This window comes from Podarcis raffonei, chromosome 8 (genome assembly GCF_027172205.1).
Source record: "Podarcis raffonei isolate rPodRaf1 chromosome 8, rPodRaf1.pri, whole genome shotgun sequence".
NCBI lineage: Eukaryota > Metazoa > Chordata > Lepidosauria > Squamata > Lacertidae > Podarcis > Podarcis raffonei.
Genome location: NC_070609.1, coordinates 92,948,323 through 92,968,944, shown reverse-complemented (window position 1 = coordinate 92,968,944; position 20,622 = coordinate 92,948,323). Strand labels below are relative to the sequence as shown.

At 43.0% G+C, this 20,622-nt stretch overlaps 1 protein-coding gene across 6 annotated transcripts in view; it reads left to right on the top strand.

The window, feature by feature from the left end:
* ZMAT4 (zinc finger matrin-type 4) overlaps positions 1-20,622 on the top strand; it is a 300,023-nt gene that overhangs the window by 214,859 nt on the left and 64,542 nt on the right. For all 6 annotated transcript variants that reach the window (XM_053401632.1, XM_053401633.1, XM_053401629.1 and 3 more), the window contains 2 exons: positions 1,606-1,762; positions 17,762-17,989. In XM_053401632.1, the coding sequence (XP_053257607.1) occupies positions 1,606-1,762; positions 17,762-17,989 (385 nt within the window). The remainder of the gene's footprint in view (positions 1-1,605; positions 1,763-17,761; positions 17,990-20,622) is intronic.

Here is a 20,622-nt window from a genome sequence, read left to right as displayed (position 1 = left end):
TTTTTGAAAATGCTGATGAAGTATACACTTGTGCGCTAGAGTCTTGTAAGCATTGTCTCCTCTCCTGAGCCTCTTGAAATCAAACGTTTGGGCAGGACAAGGATGCATCTATTGTAAGATGCCCAGAGTGGCTGGGGAAACCCAGCCAGATGGGCAGGGTATAAATAATAAAATTGTTGTTGTGGTTGTTTAAATTGTGGTGGGGAATTTTTTTTTTTTACCCAAGGGCCACATTCCCTCTTGGGCAACCTTCTGAAGACCATAGTGAGGCCTGTAGGGCTGCATTTGTCCCTCAGCCAGTGAGTTGCCAGCCCTGATTTAGATGCAGGCAGATGAAGGGCTGTTATGAGAACCCTCAGCTGCTGAAGTGGCTTGCAGAGAGTTCCTCTGCTGTTTCTGTTGGAAGTTTGGGTGTGATCCAGTGTGCAGAAAAGGGTCTGCGTGGTGCTTAAGCAGAATAAGGGGCCTCCAGATTCACAGGCTAACCCTGTACCTTTAACTTGTATGCTAACCTCTCTCTGCCCTTTGAAATTTAGACTGATAATGTGTTAGCTTATATCCTTTTTACAACTGCCTCCTACTCTTGGATGTATTTTCTGAGAACAAAGGGGCAAGCATGGCTTCTTTGTTTCTCCAGCTACTTAGCTAGCTAGGACTATAGAACTATTTCTCATCAAGAATGCACTTCCCTTAATAAACACAAACATTCTTATTTGGAGCCAGGCCAGGGCTAGTCTTCTTACCTTCCTAGCTAGGTAATTTCACTGACAAGGCTGTGCTTCTAGGTCCAACAGTTTCCATGTTGGCAGGAATGCAACAAGTAATTGTTCTTTATATCAGGCAGCAGTGTTGCATCCTTTTTTGTTGCCTGGGGCACATGCCCCAAGCAGGGCATGGAGGGTCAACAGAACCCACCACGCCAGGCCAGCCCTTGCACCAACACCATGGGGTGCATATGCCAGTTCAGCCCTGCCCACCAGAACCAAGTGGGGCTGTGCTGTGTCACTGCCCATCTGTGCAGGGAGAAGCCTGGCTGGCTGACGTGGCCCTTGGCAGGCAATCCTCCCCCCTGACGCTGGCTGGGCAGCTATTCAGCCAGGCTCCAAGGCCCACAGGACGGGGATCCCTGTGGGGGGCACCTGGCTTGTTCCTAATAATAATAATAATTTATTATTTATACCCCTCCCATCTGGCTGGGTTTCTCCAGCCAACAAAATATTTAAAATACAATAAAAACCAGACATTAAAAACTTCCCTAAACACGGCCTGGGCTACAGCCCCCCTGCCCCCTCCACTATACCCCTGATATCAGAGGTAGCCAACCTGGTGCTCTCCAGATGTTGATGGGAGCTGGAGTCCAACAACATCTGGAGAGTCCCACATTAGCCACTTGCCTTTCATCCCAGCCCACTTCTCCTATTCCTTCCCCCTTTCAGATGCCTCATGATTTCAGGCGGATGTCTGAAATGGATCCGTCAGACCCAGAGTCCTCAAAATCCAGCCCCAAGATCTGGTGGTACCAGAATTTGCATCTGAGTCTGGCCCTCTTGCGACTGCTGCCTTTGACATGCATAACATCCTTGCTTCTTCCTTCTCATCCTCCAGGGCAGCGACAATGAATCGGTGGATAAGAACAAATGCTGTACGCTCTGTAACATGTCCTTTACTTCAGCCGTCGTGGCTGAGTCACACTATCAAGGGAAAATTCATGCCAAAAGATTAAAACTGTTGCTAGGAGAGCAGCCAACGTTAAAGGCCACAGGTAGGTCCAAATACATTGACGATAAAGGCTTTCCTTTCCCCCCTTTTCTTTTTAAGGAGTGGGATACTCTGTCTTTTTGGATCCATGCATCAGTTTCCTGTTAAGCAGAGGTGAGGGTGGCACTTTGACTGGCCTTGTGGATTCGGGACAGCAGACAAGAAGCACAGAAAGAAAGTTGAAGGAAAGCAGCTATTCATTGCTCGCTTTGCTGTGGCAATCTTAGAAACACCCATCCACACAGGCTCACGAGGACCCCCTTTATTCCTGTAGATGCCACTCAAAAAGTGTCTCTGTTTCCCTATTTTCTGAACACTTGCTTGTAAGATGGAAGCTGTTGCTGTACCCTCTGGCCATGTATAACCAATTCTGGAACTGCCTTTAATTGACATCTCAACAAAGACGTTTATTTCTCCTTCCAGCACTCATACAGAATATCATTTTGCTCTTTGCTGCTGGTGGAGAATCTAGTCTTTCTTCCTCCTTTTTTAAAAGCGGGAGGGAGATGGGTTGGTTTCTTGCATTTTGCCATATTTGCTTGCTCCCACTGTGCCTTCAGTAATGCGGACCCTCTTAACTCTCACATTTAGAAAAGTCAAATGTCAGCGATTGTTTGCAAACCTTTCCTCCCCTCTCTCACAGTACTAGAACTCACAGCCACCCAGGGAAGCTGAAGTGAGAATTGAAGCTACAGGGAATCAGGCAGAGGGCCTTCTTGGCGCCCTCCCTGTTGAACACCCTCCCTTCAGAGGTCGAGATAAACAACCACACAACCTTTAGAAGACATCTGAATTCAACCCTATATAGCGAAGTTTTTAACGTTTAACGTTTTGTTATGTTTTTGCATATTCTGTAAGCCCCCCAGAGTGGCTGGGGCAACCCAGTCAGATGGGTGTGGTACAAATAAAACAACAACAACAACAACAATAATGCAACAATGCAAACAATTTGCAACAATGCAAATACAATACAAATACTAACAGAACCCACCTAAATCTACCTATGCCTGGCTTAGGCACAGCACAGCCACTGGGAAGTACATAATTCTTCCACTTTCATCAAATATAAATTCTGAGGTTACTACTACCAGCTTTGGCAATGGCTGCTAGCCTAGTTCCCTGCAGGGCAGAAGCAAGATGATAAACAAAGAGTTGTCTGCCCAGAAGAGCAAAACCTTTAGCTTTATGGCCCAAGACATAGTGAAACAACTTCTCTCTTATGCTATCTGGTGATAAACTTCTGCAGATTTACAGAGATGTGGCAATGTTTTATTTATTTACAAGGTGCCAGACACACACACACACAGCCACAACTAATAATCAGATATGCTAGCAAGGGGAGAGGAGAGAAGAGGGTCATTCCTTTTCTTTAAGCTGTGCAGAGCGCAAAGCATTTTTTCCTCTTTAAATGCTATGGTAGCAACTCCTGTGCATGTAAAAGGGAAAACTTGGACCAGATAGAAAGGGGTGAGGAGAGAGCGGCTGTAGCACAAATCGGCTCTCTGGGATGGAGGAGTAGTGGCGTACTGCGGCTTTTTGGCACCCAGGATCTTCTAACGCTGACGCCACCAGATTCTGAGAGGATGCAACAGGCGCCCTGCGGGGAAGCAAGCTGCGCCAGGGCCAGGCCTTTGGGGCTGGGATGGTGCCTCCTTCTCCTAGAGAGAGAGGAGAGCACGGCTCCACACCAGCCAGCCAGGCTTCCCTTGGTGCAGCTTCCCTCTCCATAGGTTGCCTGTTCATGGAGGCACCTGGTTACGCCCTTTTGCACCCTCAAAATAATGTGCCCAGGGCCGACCACCCCACAACCCCAGTCACGCTATGCCAGTGTGGAGGAATCCTGCAAGAATCAGACAAAAGAGGGTTCCTTCTTTACAGAACACATCATTAATCTAGGGATGCGGCAATGGCCACTTGTTGAAACAGTTTTGAATTAAGATTAGGCTGTGCACATTTAAATCCCATTACCCCCCCCCAAAGAATCTTGGGAGCTATAGTTTTTTAAGGGTGTTGAGAATTGTAGGTCTATGGGGATAAACTACAGTTCCCATGATTCTTGGGGAAAAGTCATGTGCTTTAAGTGTGCATTACTGTAAATGTATGGTGTGTACATAGCCTTAGACAACTCCAGAGTGGGGGACAGATGGCATTAGTAACAAGGGCTTTATAGAAACTCCCTGTTCAGAGGCAGCAGATTTCAAGAAGAGTCGCGGCTCAGTGGCTTTTTCACATGGGAAGGTCCCAGGTTCAATCCCCGTCATTTCCAGGTGGGGCTCAGAGGGATTCTGTTTTGAAACACAATGGAGTTGCTGCCATTTTTGTGTAAAGAGTTCTGAGCGGGATGGACCAATGGTCTGACTCTGCATAAGGCAGTTTCCTATGTTCCTTTGTTATAATGCACCAACTCATAGGACAAATATAATTTATGATGGTATAACAAAATCATTAAAATACCATAGAATAATAAAATGCAGAAGGTTATTCAAATTCACTCTCTAAAAATGTTTGATGAAACAACAATGTTTTCTGCAGGTGGCGAAATAATCAGAATTGTCTGATTTTGGTAGGATGTGACTTTGTACAATTGGCCATGCAAAGGCCAGAGGTTTCCACACCTCACCACCCCAAGTCCAGGCAGGGCAGAGGCACGGCCACAGTTGAGCGGGCCAACCAGGCTAAAATTGCTAAAATGAGAATAATAATAATACTGTGGGAGAGGGGTATTCTTTTTGCTTGTTACTGTCACACATTTTTATGTTTTTATATTGTGAACCACCCTGTGATCCTCGGGTGAAGGGCAAATTCAATTAATTAATTAATAACAAGTGTTGGTCCATTAGGAGGGCTTCTCCAGGTGAATTGCAATAATCTGACTGGTGCCTAATGGACAAGGAGGTGCTTCAGGTGAATTTAATGGTGAGGATTTATGTTCCGAAAGGCAGCATATTGGAACAAATAAATTCATGTGCACGCAATTGTGCAGCAGCCTGGCTCACATTAGTCTCTCCCTCTCTTGGAGTTGGAGAAATCATGCAGATCCCGTCCTCCAGGCCACCACATGCTGGAGGCTATCTGTGTGACAGAGGGGAGGAGGTTCACCACGTTATTTAAGCCCTGCTCCTCCCAGAAGCATGTTTCTACCACAATGCTATTTAAGCATTGCTCTTGGCTTGATGTGTGACCTAGAGTTCAGATCCAAGACAAATAGTAGGATGATTTTATTAATTAGCATTTCCCTTCTCCTTCCTCTCCTCCTCCTTTGTAGATCTACCATAGCAACAACAGTTATGCGACAAATAGACAAGGTCGTTGCTTTGTAGGGAAGTTGAGTACTAAGGAATAAAGTCGGGTAATTGGAAGGGAAGAGCAAATGATGCCATGGAAAAGAAAATGTCCCTATCCTTTCACTGCCAAATGCTCCAAGGATCTCAATGGTCGCAATGGTCTCACCTGTAGGGCAGTTCCTTCCTTTCATCCTCACTGCCTCATGGGTTGCAGCTTTAGAACAATAATAATAATTGGAGGAGAGGGGAAGCTTGCCATCCAAAACACTCAGAACCTAAATTTTTTTTTCTTTTGGAAAGAAGAAATTAATATGGCTACAAATGATTTTATAGCAGGGGTGGGGAACCTGGTGCCTTCCAACCATTGTTTGACTCTAATGGTCTGAAATGATATAAGATATAATAGAAGTTGAGTTTAAAACACAGACCTTTTTAGCCTATTGCTGAATGTTTGAATGCCTTTTGAGTCCATGGCTCCCTTGACCAACCACATTCTTTCTGCAGCTCCCCTGTGGGAACTGCTTACACTGGGGCTCCATTACAGATTGTGCGTATGTGGGGATTCCTGTACCACCCTGCACCTTTTGGGCAACATTTTTGGCGCACATGTAAAGTGGGAGCGCGCATGCTGACAGGAACCCAAGCAAGACCACTGTTCTGCAGGTCCCAGCTGACACACTGCACATGACAGCCCAGCTTGCCTTTTCTGAAATTAATGTCCTCAATCTCCCCAGGGTGCCATGGTGCACTGGTTCGACAACCAATGGCCTATACAGTGGTACCTCTGGTTACGTACTTAATTCGTTCCGTAGGTCCGTTCTTAACCTGAAACTGTTCTTAACCTGAAGCACCACTTTAACTAATGGGGCCTCCTGCTGCTGCTGCTGCTGCTGCCGCACCAGTGGAGCATGATTTCTGTTCTCATCCTGAAGCAAAGTTCTTAACCCGAGGTACTATTTCTGGGTTAGTGGAGTCTGTAACCTGAAGAGTATGTAACCTGAAGCATATGTAACCCAAGGCACCACTGTATTTAACAGTCTGCTAATGCTAATCCTAATGTTAATGTTTGGTTTTATTTTGTTGTAAACCGCTTAGACTTTTCATTACAATTAAGTGGTGCATAAATTTTGTTTAATAAAACAAATAAATAGCCCAGTGACATGCAGAGGGTTGCATTAGCCCAACCCCTGACCTAGAGGAAGGATGTATGCCGTTTGCTTGTGAAAAAGTCATGGTTATGCATGTTGGATATGTTTCTGGCAGTGGGGGTTCCTCTGCACTTCCAGACTCAAATGATCAAGGTTCCATCAAGTTTATGTTTTCTCTAGATCTGATCTCATTGAAGTTCAGACAGAATGCCTTCTTTCATGTATCAGATTCAACCTGAAAATGCAACTCTTTGAGCCTTCTTCCAAGCAAGGTGTTTGTTGAGAAACTACATGGCTGTTAGACATTTTGCCTTAAATCAAGTTTGATGGAATCTGGCCAGAGCACGTAGCCATTCATAGTCAGATTTTATTGTGGACTCCATGGGTTTGAGGACCAGGAACTGTTTAGTCTCAGTGAGCTACCTATGCTATGCTATGCTATGCTATGCCACTGTGGGATTGTGGAAGAGGGTACGTCAGGCCCTCAAGTCTCTCCCGAGTCCCACTGCTTCCTAGTCCCACCACCTCTTCCCAAGTCACACCCCTCCCATGTCCTGCTTTTCACCTTCTTTCTTTTTTTTTAAACATAATTTTTATTGAGTTTTCCATACAGTGGTACCTCAGGTTAAGTACTTAATTCGTTCCGGAGGTCTGTTCTTAACCTGAAACTGTTCTTAACCTGAATCACCACCTTAGCTAATGGGGCCTCCTGCTGCTGCTGCTGCCGCGCCAGTGGAGCATGATTTCTGTTCTCATCCTGAAGCAAAGTTCTTAACCCGAGGTACTATTTCTGGGTTAGCGGAGTCTGTAACCTGAAGCGTATGTAACCTGAAGCGTATGTAACCCAAGGTACCACTGTATTTCATTTTAATTCAATACACATATTCACAATATATATTTTTTGCTCAAAACGAGCATTGACCTCCTTCCCTCCCTCTTTTCTGACTTCCCTATGACATTAACATATCTATCATATTTCCATAATCACTTCTTTACTTTATATCAACATTTAAAAATCACTCTCTCATTTGTAAATTAGCATCTTAATTTCACATTACTAAACATTTCATGTTAAAGCTACAAACGTTTTCAGATAAGTACAATTTTCTTTCAAATAATAAATACATTTGCTCCAGTCCTTTTGAAATCTTTCATCGGATCGATTCCTGATTTTCCACATCAACTTCGCCAACTCCACAAATTCTGCCATCTTTATCTGCCAGTTCTCAAGTGTGGGGAGTTCTTGCTGTTTCCATCTTTGGGACAGGAAGATTCTTGCTGCCGTTGTGGTGTACATGAATAAATTTATATCTTTTTTATTAATTTCTTCACTAATTAGCCCCAGTAAGAATGCCTCTGGTTTTTTTTTATTTTTACTAAAGTTGTATTTTAGTATCCTTTTTAATTCATTGTAAACAGTGTCCCAGAAAACCTTAACTTTGGTGCAGGTCCACCACATATGTAGGAAGTTCCCTTCCTTCACCCTACATTTCCAGCATGATTTATCCTGACACCTATACATTTTAGCAAGCTTACTCGGGGTAATGTACCAACGATACATCATCTTCATTAAGTTCTCTTGGAGAGCCACACATGCAGTAAATTTGATTGTTTTATTCCACATTACTTCCCATCTCTCAAAATCAATATTATGTCCCAAATCCTGTGCCCATCTTATCACACTCTTTACCTCCTCATCCTTTGTATTCCACTCTAATAGTACCTTGTACATTTTTGACACCATTTTCTTTTTACTACACAACAGTTCTGTCTCAATTTTTGATTTAGTGTTACCAAATCCATTACTTTTATAATCTTTCCTAAAGACATCTTGCAATTGGTGGTACTGTAACCAATCAGTTAGCTTCCCTCAACTCTTCAAATGATTTTAATTTTAATTTACCATCAACTTCCACCAATAAATCTCTATATGTCGCCCATTCCTTCCCCATATTCTTCTTTTTTACTGCAAATGCCTCCAGTGGTGAAATCCACCAAGGGGTTTTGCGTTCTAACAGATTTTTATGCCTATTCCATACCTCATACAAGGATTTTCTGATGATATGGTGCAGAAACCCTTTATGTACTTTTACCTTTTCATACCACATGTAAACGTGCCCTCCGAACCTGTTATCGAATCCTTCTAGATCTAATACCTCCTCACTGTCCAGTGTCATCTATTCATGCAACCAACTAAAGCAAGATGCCTTGTAATAAATTTTTAAATCTCGTTGTGAGAAGCCGCCTCTCTCTTTTACATCTGTCAAAATTTTGTATTTAATCCTAGGCTTCTTCCCCAGCCAGATAAATTTAGAGATTCGTTTTTGCCAAATATCAAATTGCTTTGTTCCGCATACAATGGGGATGGTCTGGAATAAAAATAACAATTTTGGGAACATGTTCATTTTAATAGCTGCGATTCTGCCCATCAGTGAAAATTTCATTCTAGTCCAAATTTCTAGGTCTTGCTTTATCTCGTTCCATACCTTTTCATAATTGTCCTTGTAGAGGTTGATGTTTTTTGTTGTAAGCCATATGCCCAGGTACTTTACCTTTTTGCGGTCATTAGTCGTGTTTTCATTTGTGTTTCTTCTATTTCTTTACTATCCATATTTTTTGCTAATAATTTCGTTTTGCTCTTATTAAGTTTGAATCCTGCTAGGTGACCAGATTCTTTTATCCTTTTCACTGCTTCAACTGCACTAGTTGTTGGTTGTTCCAATGTCAACACAACATAATTTGCAAATGCTTTATACTTGTACTCTCTATAGCCAATTCCAATGCTCTTTATTTCTTTTGTTTTGTCTATTTTTTTCAGCAGGATTTCTAATGTTGTTATAAATAATAACGGAATAACGGGCACCCCTTTTGATATTTCAATTCTTTCCGTAAGTGTGTTATTGATTATTAATCTGGCATATTGTTCTGAATAGATTTAATTCCATTTATAAATGTCGTTCCCATGTTCATAATTTCTAGATTTTTTTTCATGAAGTGCCAAGACACATTATCGAATGCCTTCTCGGCATCCAAGAACATATCCCTTCTGCCATCCAAAAATTCAATTATATCAATAATGTTTCTAACATTATCTTTCAGTTGTCAACCAGGCACAAAGCTGGCTTGGTTTTTCCCAATTCTCTCTCCTAATATTTGTTTATACCGATTGGCTAGAATACTAACAAATAATTTATAGTCATTATTTAGGAGAGAGATTGGTCTATAATTTTTGACTTGAGTCGGGTCTGTGTCAGGTTTAGGAAGCAGGGTGATAGGGGCTTCTCTCCAGGTCTCCAGAATTCCGAGCATTTCTTATAGTATTTGGGTGTCAATCTGTCTGGGCCCGATGCCTTACCAATTACTGCTTGTTTTATTGCCATTTTAACTTCTTCTATTGTTATATTATTATTGAGTTGAATTCTCTCCTAGCTTGATATTCTCTTCAATTTGTTCTGTTCCAAATATTCTTCTATTTTACCTTCATCTTCCTTTCCTTTACTAAATAATTGTTTATAGTATCCTTGAAAATTCTTCTTAATTTCATCTGGATTTTCAACTGTTTTCCCTTCAACCGTCAATTTCGTTATCGTATTCTGTTTTTGTCTCTTCCTAAGTTGCCAGGCGAGTAATTTTCCTATCTTATTCACAGATTCAAAATTTCTTTGCTTTAAAAATTTAATTTTCCATTCTATTTCTTGATTTATTAATATCAAAAATTGTGTTTGTAACTTTTTTATATCAGTTTTAGCTTGATTGTCTTTGGGGTTGTTTGCTAATTTTTTTCATTACTTATTATTTGTTTTAATATCTTTTCCTTTTTACTCTCTCTTGATCTTTTTTGAATTGCGTTCTGCTGTATCCAAAATCCTCTTATTACCGACTTTGATGCATCCCATACAGTATTAATGTCCACTCCTTTGTTCATATTAAACTCAAAATAATCTTTCAATGTTTTTTGTGCCTTTTGCAATATTACTTGATTATCCAGTAATCCGTCATTCATCCTCCACCTAAATGTAGTCTCTTCTTTCCCTTTCATTTCCATTTTTATTGCATTATGGTCCGAAATAGTTTTGGGGAGGATTTCTGTTTTTGTTGTTCTTGTTGCCAATTCCCTATAAGTCCAAATATAATTGATTCTTCCAGCACTCTGGTTTGGTTCAGAAAAGTGACTGAATTGTTATTCTAATGGATGCTTTAATCTCCAAATGTCTATCAAATCATTATTTTGTACCAAACTGAAAAATGTTTTAGGCAGCTTCCCTTGATTTGTTATCCCTTTCTTTTCTGTTCTGTCCGTTTCTAGGGAAACCACCCCATTAAATAATTAATATTATTTTTTGGTCCATAAAGTTGGTCCTCTAACTCTTTATAGAAATTCACTTTGTTATCATTTGGTGCATAGATTCCCACTATAATTAGTTTTTCGCCCTGTATTGCCATTTCAACTGCAAAAATTCTTCCTTTATCATCTTTAAATCTTTGGCGTGACTCATATTTTTCCTTTATATACAACTCTACGCCCCTTTTCTTACTTTCATCTGCTGATATATATTCTTTACCCAGTCTTTTATTTTTAAGAATTTTGTTATGTTTTTTCGCGACATGTGTTTCTTGTATGCAAATTACGTCGGTTCTGTTTTGATGGTATGTGTTCAGTTTTATTGTGTTTAATTTTATTGTTTAAAACATTTACATTCCATGATATTATTTCCAACCCCATTGTTGTCAGAAATTAAATACAAAGTTGTTATATTTTTAAATTTCTTTCTCCTCTTCTTCTTCTTCCAGTGGTATGTCCTCTTCTTTCCCCCCCAGCTCTTTTCCGTACGTTCTCATAAATTTTCCCATCTCAATAAATTTTGAATTTCTTGTCTTTGTAAAAAAAATGATATTCTCTCCGGGAATTCCCACTTGTACCATATTTCATTTCTTCTTAAAATTAAGGTAATGTCTCTATAATCTTCATGTTGGAAAACTAGCCCCACCTGGAGAGGCTGTCCCCTCTCCCTGCTCCCGGAGCTGGTTTACCAGTGATCTGCCTCTGGCTGCGTTCCAGAGATCTTGATATAGGCGACATTTCCCAGCGTAGAAAATGCACACCCACTTCTCCCCCTTCGCAGGGGAAAGAAGAGTAGTCAGAAATCTATTTACATATTGTTTATTTCTGACATTACAGCTCTACAGAAAACGTGTCCGATGACTTCAGTTTCCATCCAGCAAGTGACAAAGACTGCCTTTACAAACGCAACAGGAAGGTCTCAAATTACACACTGGACACAGACTCCCAAAGCCTGTGAACTTCCGAGAATTTACTTTCCCACAGCTAGCCATATCACATGATGTCAACAAGCTGGCTGTTTGCAGCTGCAATGTTCTCATATTGTAACACTTCATGGCGTTTCAGAAATCTTTTCGGTGTTTCCTTGTAAATTATAATGAATTTTTCATCTATGCGTAACCTTTTTTCTCGATTTGTTCTTAAAATCAAATCTTTCATTTCTCTCGAGTTCAAATATACAAGGCAGTCACCAGGCAGTTTTTTACCTCTTTCTGTCTTCTATTTAATCCTTATCTATTGTTTTTCCAACTTGGTCTTCCTCTAGTTCTAGCCAATTTGCAATTTCCTTTGTCAGTCTTTCCTTTATATTCTCTCCTTCCTGCTCTATTACTCCTCTGAAGTGGAGATTTAATTCATTTCCATAAAGGCAAGAGCATCCATAGTTTCTTCATGCATTTTAGCTAGATCAGCAATCTCTGGTTTTATTCCCCCCCTTTTTATTTTCTCTAACTTCTTTCTGTGTCTTTTTTATAGTCTCTTCTAGGGTTTGTGTTTTTGTCCTGACCTCTCCTAATTGGCCTCTTAGTTCTGCCACCGATTTATCATTTCCCCCCTCCATTTTATCAAATTTGTTATCTAATTTTTTTCCAGTATCTTTTATATCTTTTCTAATTTTTGCTAAGGTCTCTGCAATATCTAATTTAAGTTCCTCCTGTTTCAAATTTCTCCTATCTGTTGGTGTGGCTACCAGTCCCTTTTTCCCTTGCGTGCTCATTTTGATTATCTGATTTTCTCCCATTCCCCCCCCCCTGCAGTTCCACTCTCAATATTCCCTGTAGTATTATAAGTTGCCACTAGGTGTTTCACAAGTCAATACAGTACAGTCACAAAAAAACCCATTGTAATTATCTTTTTGACCACTTGGTTTTAAGCATGAGGTGCCCACAGAGAGACCAAGCGGACAAAGGATAATGGCATCAGCTCCTTTTCAATAGAGTGATGCTCTCTCTTCAGCTGCCAATTCAGCCTATCCAAATTACGAAAGTCCCACCCGCCTTCTTCAGTCTCTTCCCCGACCTAATATCCACACCACTAGAGAAATCTCAAGCCCCCCCCAAGAAATAAAAAAGGAAAAATAAAAAATAAAGTCCATGAGTCACCAAAGGTATGGCACAGCAAAATTCTCCAGAGCCTGCCGAGTCTTCTGGGTCTCCTTGAGCTTATGCCAGTTGGAGAGATCTTTAGAATCCCTCACAGAAATATCACTGGTACTGGAGAGACTAGATACTGTTTTTCTGATCTTTCTTCCTCCGTTTCGAGGTTTCAAAGTTGTGAGGTATCAAAGTTACTTAGTTATTTTCGGCTGAGTCAGCGGGATTCCCCCTTTCACAGCACACTCAAACCGCTTCTCGATTCAATTTTAAGATTGTTACTCTTGGTACAGCAAACTAAATATGACATAATAGGCATCACTGAAACCTGGTGGGATAAGTCCCACGATTGGAATGTAATAATGGAGGGATACAATCTATTTCAGAGAAACAGACCAGACAAGAAAGGAGGAGGAGTGGCGTTATATGTCAGGGATGTGTATACCTGTGAAGAGATCCAAGATTTAGAACCTCAAAGCCAAAGTGAGAGCATTTGGGTCAAAATTAAGGGAGAGAAGAATAACAGTGACCTCATTGTGGGAGTTTACTATAGATCCAAGCCAAACAGAGGACATAGATGATGCCTTCCTGGAACAGATGGCCAAGCATGCAAAAGGAAGGGAGATAGTAGTAATGGGGGACTTCAATTACCCGGATATTTGTTGGATGTCAAACTCAGCCAAGAGCATAAGGTCAAACAGATTCCTCACTGGCCTTGCAGAAAACTTCATTGTCCAGAAAGTGGGAGAAGCAACAAGAGGAACAGCCATTTTAGATCTGGTCCTAACCAATGTTGATGACCTGGTTAGTGGGGTAGAAGTGGAAGGATCATTAGGTGCGAGTGATCATGCTCTTCTGAAGTTTACTATACAGCGGAAAGGAGCAGCCAAGCATACTAGGACTCAATTTCTTGACTTTAAGAAAGCCGGCTTCATAAAACTTAGGGAAGTGCTGGGTGAGATCCCATGGACAGTAATACTAAAAGGAAAGGGAGTTCATGATGGCTGGGAGTTTGTTAAGAGGGAGATAGTAAAAGCACAACTTCAGGCAATACCAATGAGACGGAAGCATGGAAGGTGCCTAAAGAAGCCAGGGTGGCTATCTAAAGAACTTTTAACAGAGTTAAGATTAAAAAAGGATGTGTACAAAAAATGGAAAAGGGGGGAAACCACCAAAGAGGAATTCAAACAAATAGCCAGCACGTGTAGACACAAAGTCAGAAAAGCTAAAGCACAGAATGAACTCAGGCTTACTAGAGAGGTTAAAAGCAACAAAAAAAGCTTTTATGGGTATGTTCGTAGCAAAAGGAAGAACAAAGAAACAGTGGGGTCACTCAGAGGAGAAGATGGTGAAATGCAAACAGGGGACACAGAAAGGGCTGAACTCCTCAATGCCTTCTTTGCCTCAGTCTTCTCCGATAAAGAAAACAATGCCCGACCTGAAGAATTTGGAGCAAATGATTCAGCAGAGGAAACACAGCCCAGAATAACTAAGGAGATAGTACAAGAATACTTGGCTAGTTTAGATGTATTCAAGTCTCCAGGGCCAGATGAACTGCATCCAAGAGTATTAAAAGAACTGGCAGATGTGATCTCAGAACCACTGGCAGTCATCTTTGAGAATTCCTGGAGAACAGGCGAAGTCCCGGCAGACTGGAGGAGGGCAAATGTTGTCCCTATTTTCAAAAGGGGGGAAAGAGAGGACCCAAATAATTACCGCCCAGTCAGTCTGACATCAATACCAGGGAAGATTCTGGAGCAGATCATTAAGCAAACAGTCTGTGAGCACCTAGAAAGGAATGCTGTGATCACCAATAGTCAGCATGCATTTCTGAAAAATAAGTCATGTCAGACTAACCTGATCTGGTTTTTTGACAGAATTACAAGCCTGGTAGATGAAGGGAACGCAGTGGATGTAGCCTACCTTGATTTCAGCAAGGCATCTGACAAGGTGCCCCATGATATTCTATGTAAAGAATCTGGTAAAATGCGGTCTTGACTATGCTACCACTCAGTGGATTTGTAACTGGCTGACTGACCGATCCCAAAGGGTGCTCATCAATGGTTCCTCTTCATCCTGGAGAAGAGTGACTAGTGGGGTGCCACAGGGTTCTGTCTTGGGCCCGGTCTTATTCAACATCTTTATCAACGACTTGGATGATGGACTCAAGGGCATCCTGATCAAATTTGCAGATGACACCAAACTGGGAGGGGTGGCTAACACCCCAGAGGACAGGATCACACTTCAAAATGACCTTGACAGATTAGAGAACTGGGCCAAAACAAACAAGATGAATTTTAACAGGGAGAAATGTAAAGTATTGAGAGGCACAAATACAAGATGGGTGACACCTGGCTTGAGAGCAGTACATGTGAAAAGGATCTAGGAGTCTTGGTTGACCACAAACTTGACATGAGCCAACAGTGTGACGTGGCAGCTAAAAAAGCCAATGCAATTCTGGGCTGCATCAATAGGAGTATAGCATCTAGATCAAGGGAAGTAATAGTGCCACTGTATTCTGCTCTGGTCAGACCTCACCTGGAGTACTGTGTCCAGTTCTGGGCACCACAGTTCAAGAAAGACACTGACAAACTGGAACGTGTCCAGAGGAGGGCAACCAAAATGGTCAAAGGCCTGGAAAGAATGCCTTATGAGGAACGGTTAAGGGAGCTGGGCATGTTTAGCCTGGAGAAGAGGAGGTTAAGGGGTGATATGATAGCCATGTTCAAATATATAAAAGGATGTCACATAGAGGAGGGAGAAAGGTTGTTTTCTGCTGCTCCAGAGAAGCGGACACGGAGCAATGGTTCCAAACTACAAGAAAGAAGATTCCACCTAAACATTAGGAAGAACTTCCTGACAGTAAGAGCTGTTTGACAGTGGAATTTGCTGCCAAGGAGTGTGGTGGAGTCTCCTTCTTTGGAGGTCTTTAAGCAGAGGCTTGACAACCATATGTCAGGAGTGCTCTGATGGTGTTTCCTGCTTGGCAGGGGGTTGGACTCGATGGCCCTTGTGGTCTCTTCCAACTCTATGATTCTATGACTCTGTTGCAAATATTGTGTCCATAAAGCTCTTTCCCAGCTATTTCCTCCCCTCCCCAATGGGTCAGAGACGTTTAGCAAATAAATCAGTTATTGTCCTTTTGCAGCAACGTAGTCTTGGTTTTGTAGTAGAAAACTTACTGCTCCATTCTCATGCCAGCAGAGAGATGGACTCCCCCTTTTTACGTTTCCTCTGTCTTCAAAACCGGTTGTCGCCAAATAATTCCAAATTTATTCTTACTTTGTTTTGGATTGTCCTTTTATATTGGGAAATCAGCTGCCTTTTGCCATCGGAACTTGAGGCTTCTCTTAACAGGAGTAGCGATTAAACCCCCTATGCACCCGCGCCTCCATCCCCCTGGGCTTCCGAGCCTTTTTACAGGATCTTTAGCCCTGGGGGAGATACACCAGGGGTGCCGCTGGGTCCCCAGCACCCAAAACTCCCTTTTGGGGTTTTTCTGGAGCTCACAGCGCCTTTGTGAAGCTCCAATCTCCTGTTAAACTCAGATTTCCCCGTAGAGGCTAAATCCGCGTCAGTAATGGCTCCCACAGCCGACCAGAAGTCTGCTTTGCACCTTCTTTCAGTATGATGTGTCCTTGCACTCTGATAATGCCTTCTGCTTCTCTGAATGGAAGGAGGGGAGTAGGTGTAAAAGCTAGCTGACTGCACGAAGGCAACATTTACATTTGTTGCCCCCTCCACTTTTGGCCTTAGCCCCACCCACCACTATCATGAAGGTATTTCTTCATTCATTCACTTATTTATTTCTCAATGTATATGCCACTCAACTGGCATGGGCATTGAACCTTAATTCAAACTCGGGGTTGGGATAGTGTCCTCCATTACACCAGTAACAGGCTGTTTTGGGGGCAGATGAACAAATAACCGACTGTGTAGCTTATACACAGGACATAGGAAGCAGTGTATATTTAAAGCAGTTGTCATATCAATTGCCATGGATTTCCCCTCAAAGAACCTGGGAACTGTAGTCTTTCATAGAATCATAGAATCATAGAATCATAGAATCATAGAGTTGGAAGAGACCACAAGGGCCATCGAGTCCAACCCCCTGCCAAGCAGGAAACACCATCAGAGCACTACTGACATATGGTTGTCAAGCCTCTGCTTAAAGACCTCCAAAGAAGGAGACTCCACCACACTCCTTGGCAGCAAATTCCACTGTCGAACAGCTCTTACTGTCAGGAAGTTCTTTGAGGCTGCTGAGAATTGCTAGGAGGCCACCCCATTATTCATCTCACAACTACAATTCCTAGAGTTCCCTTGGAAGAGGAAGAGGCTATTAAGCCACTTTGAGAATTGAAGCTCTGTGAGGGGAATGGGGGTTTCCTAACAACTCTCAGTCCCCTTAACAAACTGCAAAGTGCCCAGCAGTCCTTGCGGAGAGCCGGGATTGTTTAAAGTGGCATGATACTGCTTCAAATGTATAGTGCAGAAGTAGCCTTATGCCAAATCTGATCACTGGTCCTTCTAGCTTTGCATTATCTACTCTGACTGGCAGTGTCTCTTCAGGGCTTCAAGGAGCAGTTTTTCCCAGCCGTTCCTGGAGGCACCAGCAATTGAACCTGGGACCTTCTGCCTGCAAAGCAAATTCTCCACCCCTGTGCTGCAATTCTTCCCCAGCTCTGTCCTCCAACAGAGAAGAATGGCTTCAGTATCTGCTGCCTGAAGCAGTTCCCTCACTTTGTCCAATGGCAGGCCCTGCCAGCCCTGTCTGACCACAGAGGCTCTTCCTCTGCTAGTGGCAAGATGCCCACAGATGATGAGCACTCACCACATGGCTGCATGCACCCCACAATTATAGTTGCCATTGGCCACTATGAGGATAAATGTGAAAGATAAACCATTAAGGGCACCTCCCTTACCTAGTTTAGGAAGTGAGGCCCAAGCTGGAGGTGGGTCTGGAAGTGGAGTGAGAAAGTGGAGTGAGAAAGAGTGGCTGGGGAAACCCAGCCAGATTGTTGGAGTATAAATAAATTGTTGTTGTTGTAGCTAAAGGTGAGAATGCCTGTTGGGCATAATTATGTAATAAAACTATTTCTTATTCAGCTCACCTGACCTGCTTTTGTTCTCTTGCAGAGACCAACCTGAGTTCCCTAAAGCAGTCACACCTGGATAGTTCTCCTGTGGTGTCGTCGCCCCATCAGAGAAGAGACTCTGACAGGTACTGCCAGCTCTGCACGGCTTGGTTTAATAACCCAATGATGGCACAGCAACACTATGACGGGAAGAAGCACAAAAAGAATGCGGCCAGGGCAGATTTACTAGAGCAACTAGGGAAGACGCTGGATCTAGGCGAGTTAAGAGGTAAGAGCCTTTGGTTTTCTAAAAGCATCAACGTGGGAACCCCCTGTGTGCTCTCCCCAGTCCTCCAAGCGTCCATGTAGCAAGCCATTGGGAAGGCTCCATGCGATTCCAGTGATTTCCATCACACTAGTTGAATGCCCAACCCCAGGGGCTCAAGGCATCTTAGGGTGCAGCATCTGTCTGTCTGTCTGTCTGTCTGTCTCTCTTTTCCTGGGGATCTGATGTGAGATCTATGAGGTCTGCTGCCTCATAGGAGTGGGTGATGTTTTCCTCCAGTTATGTGCTTCTTATATCGAGGAAGAGTTGTGGCTCAGTGGAAAAGCACAGAGGGGGCTGGGAGAGAAGTCTGTCTGAAACCTGGAAAGCCAGGCGGTGCCACTAGGCTCTGATTCAGTACAAGGCAGCTTCCTATCTACATACCCTCCAACATTCATCAGATGAAAATAGAGGCATTTCTCACTCCCCCCTGGCCGCAACTGACCCTCCTTGACCCCCATTTTTGTCATTGTCCCCTGCAAAGCATTTCCTATCAGAAGAAGGGCAAATGTTGCCACCACTAGTCCAAAGGGATACATCACACACCCCTTCGCCATCCTGAGAAAAACCCTTAATCTTGATTTGATTTGATTCTTTGGTAAATTTACAAAAATAAAAAAAACACACTCCTAAATTAATTTTATAAAGGGGCAGAAATAGATGCAGACACACAAAGCATTTTTTAAATAAAGAAAATCAAGACTGCACTCTGCTGCCCCATTTTTCCCGCCCAGGGCAGCCCTGCCTTCTGTCTGCACCTCAGGGCTGGCGCCTCCTGCAAGACTGGGCGTCAGCAGCAAAAGCAGCCTCTCCTCCTCCTCGCCTGCTCTCCAGCATCTGCCACAAGGTGCCCAAGGGAGGAGGCCATGGAGAGGCTCCACCGCAACCGCAGCTGCTGCTGCCACTGCTGTTGCTCAGGACAACCTCCTCCCTGAGCTTGGCGAAATAGGGACATTCTGGGATCAAATCAGAAGCTGGGAAGGATTTCATAATTCTGGGACACTTGGAAGGTATGTATCTATGTTCCTCATGGTTGGGAAGGGCTGCTGTAGCTTAGTGGTAAACCATCTGCTCTGCATGCAGAAGGTTCAGGCCTCCTGCAGATGCCATCTTATTAGGAGGTCTGTTCCACACAATGTAGAAATCAGGCATTTAGTGTTGTGACACCTGCCCTTTGGGATGCCCTCCCCTTGAATATCCAAAAAGTGCCATCTTTGTTGTCTTTTCAGTGCATACAAGACCTTCCTCTTTCTCATTCTGCATGTGTACAGCAATTGTTTTCAAGATGCTTTTATTACCTTACCACTTGTTGTTCATCAGCCCAGGCTCCTTATTATTAGTAGATAATAAATGTAAATGAATCATCAGCTCCAAGTGGGGCTGGGGGAGACCCAGCCTCAAGCCCTGGAGAGTTGCCAGTCAGTGCTTAGACAAGGCTTAGCTTGGTGGTTGGATTCAGTAGAAGGCGGCTTCCTATACTCCTTGATGTCGTGGTGCATCTGCTTTGCATGCAGGAGCTCTCAGCTTAAATCCTTGACATCCCTGGGCTGGCTGGAATAGACCTTTATCTGAAACCCTGGAGAGCCACTGCCAGTCAGTGCAGACAGTACCAAGCTAGATGGGCCAGTGGTCTGACTCAGTATAAGGCAGGTTCCTATGTGTGAATTGCCTTCAGACACTTCTGGTGGGTCTTGCCCGGGGCCACTAATGAACATTGATGGGGCTTTATGCATCCCACAGACCACAGGTTAGGCACCCTTGGTCTAGAATATCTTACTTTAGGACGGGTGCAGACTGAATAATATGGCCCATTTTCTACCTTGTTCCCACAAAATCCCAGCAGGTGAGGTCTCCCTGGGGGAGGGAGGGTCTGCAGCCACTTTTGCCAAGGCCCATTCATTCCTCATTTTTACAGGAACTGCCCACCCAATTCCCTTCCTTCTCCGCTGAAATCTGTTAATTATGTAAAATCTTGACAAAACACATCTCCTGAGTTGGGGAAACATGCTTTCCCCTTTCCCTTTAACTTCCTGCAGTCAAGTGCTATTAGCTGGAAGCCCATCAAATATGGAATGTTTTATCCATTTATGTCTCACTAAAGGGATTTGAAAACAGAAGGGTTTCCTAGTGCTACATTATATATAGTTTTTTTTAATGTGCTGTGTTCCTTTCCCCTTTCCCTGCCTGAGCTCCACAAAATGCAGGTTGAGTTTCTAGATGAATCTCCTGTTATTAAATCCTTCTTGAATGGGTGGCATCCTTCCCTCTGGAACAAGCACATGCCACAAGTGTTCTTCAGAATATATGTAAAACACAGAGATTGAAGCATTCTCCTCTCATCTGCCCCAAGGCAGCAAATTTAGCAACATAACCCCTAACAGTATGATTATATGTGAGATGGAAATAGGTGGTTCTCTTTTATCTGCTGTGTCTCCCGCCTCGGGCAGAATTTCCTTTTATGTCTTATTCCAGAAAAACCAACAGCCTTGACCGAGAGACCCCCGTGGGCCTTATTCTCCAGCACCCTCTGGTGCAAAACTCTTGCAACTGCAGCATGAAGTGGCTTCCTGGGCTTCTTTCCTCTATGTTAGAGTGGT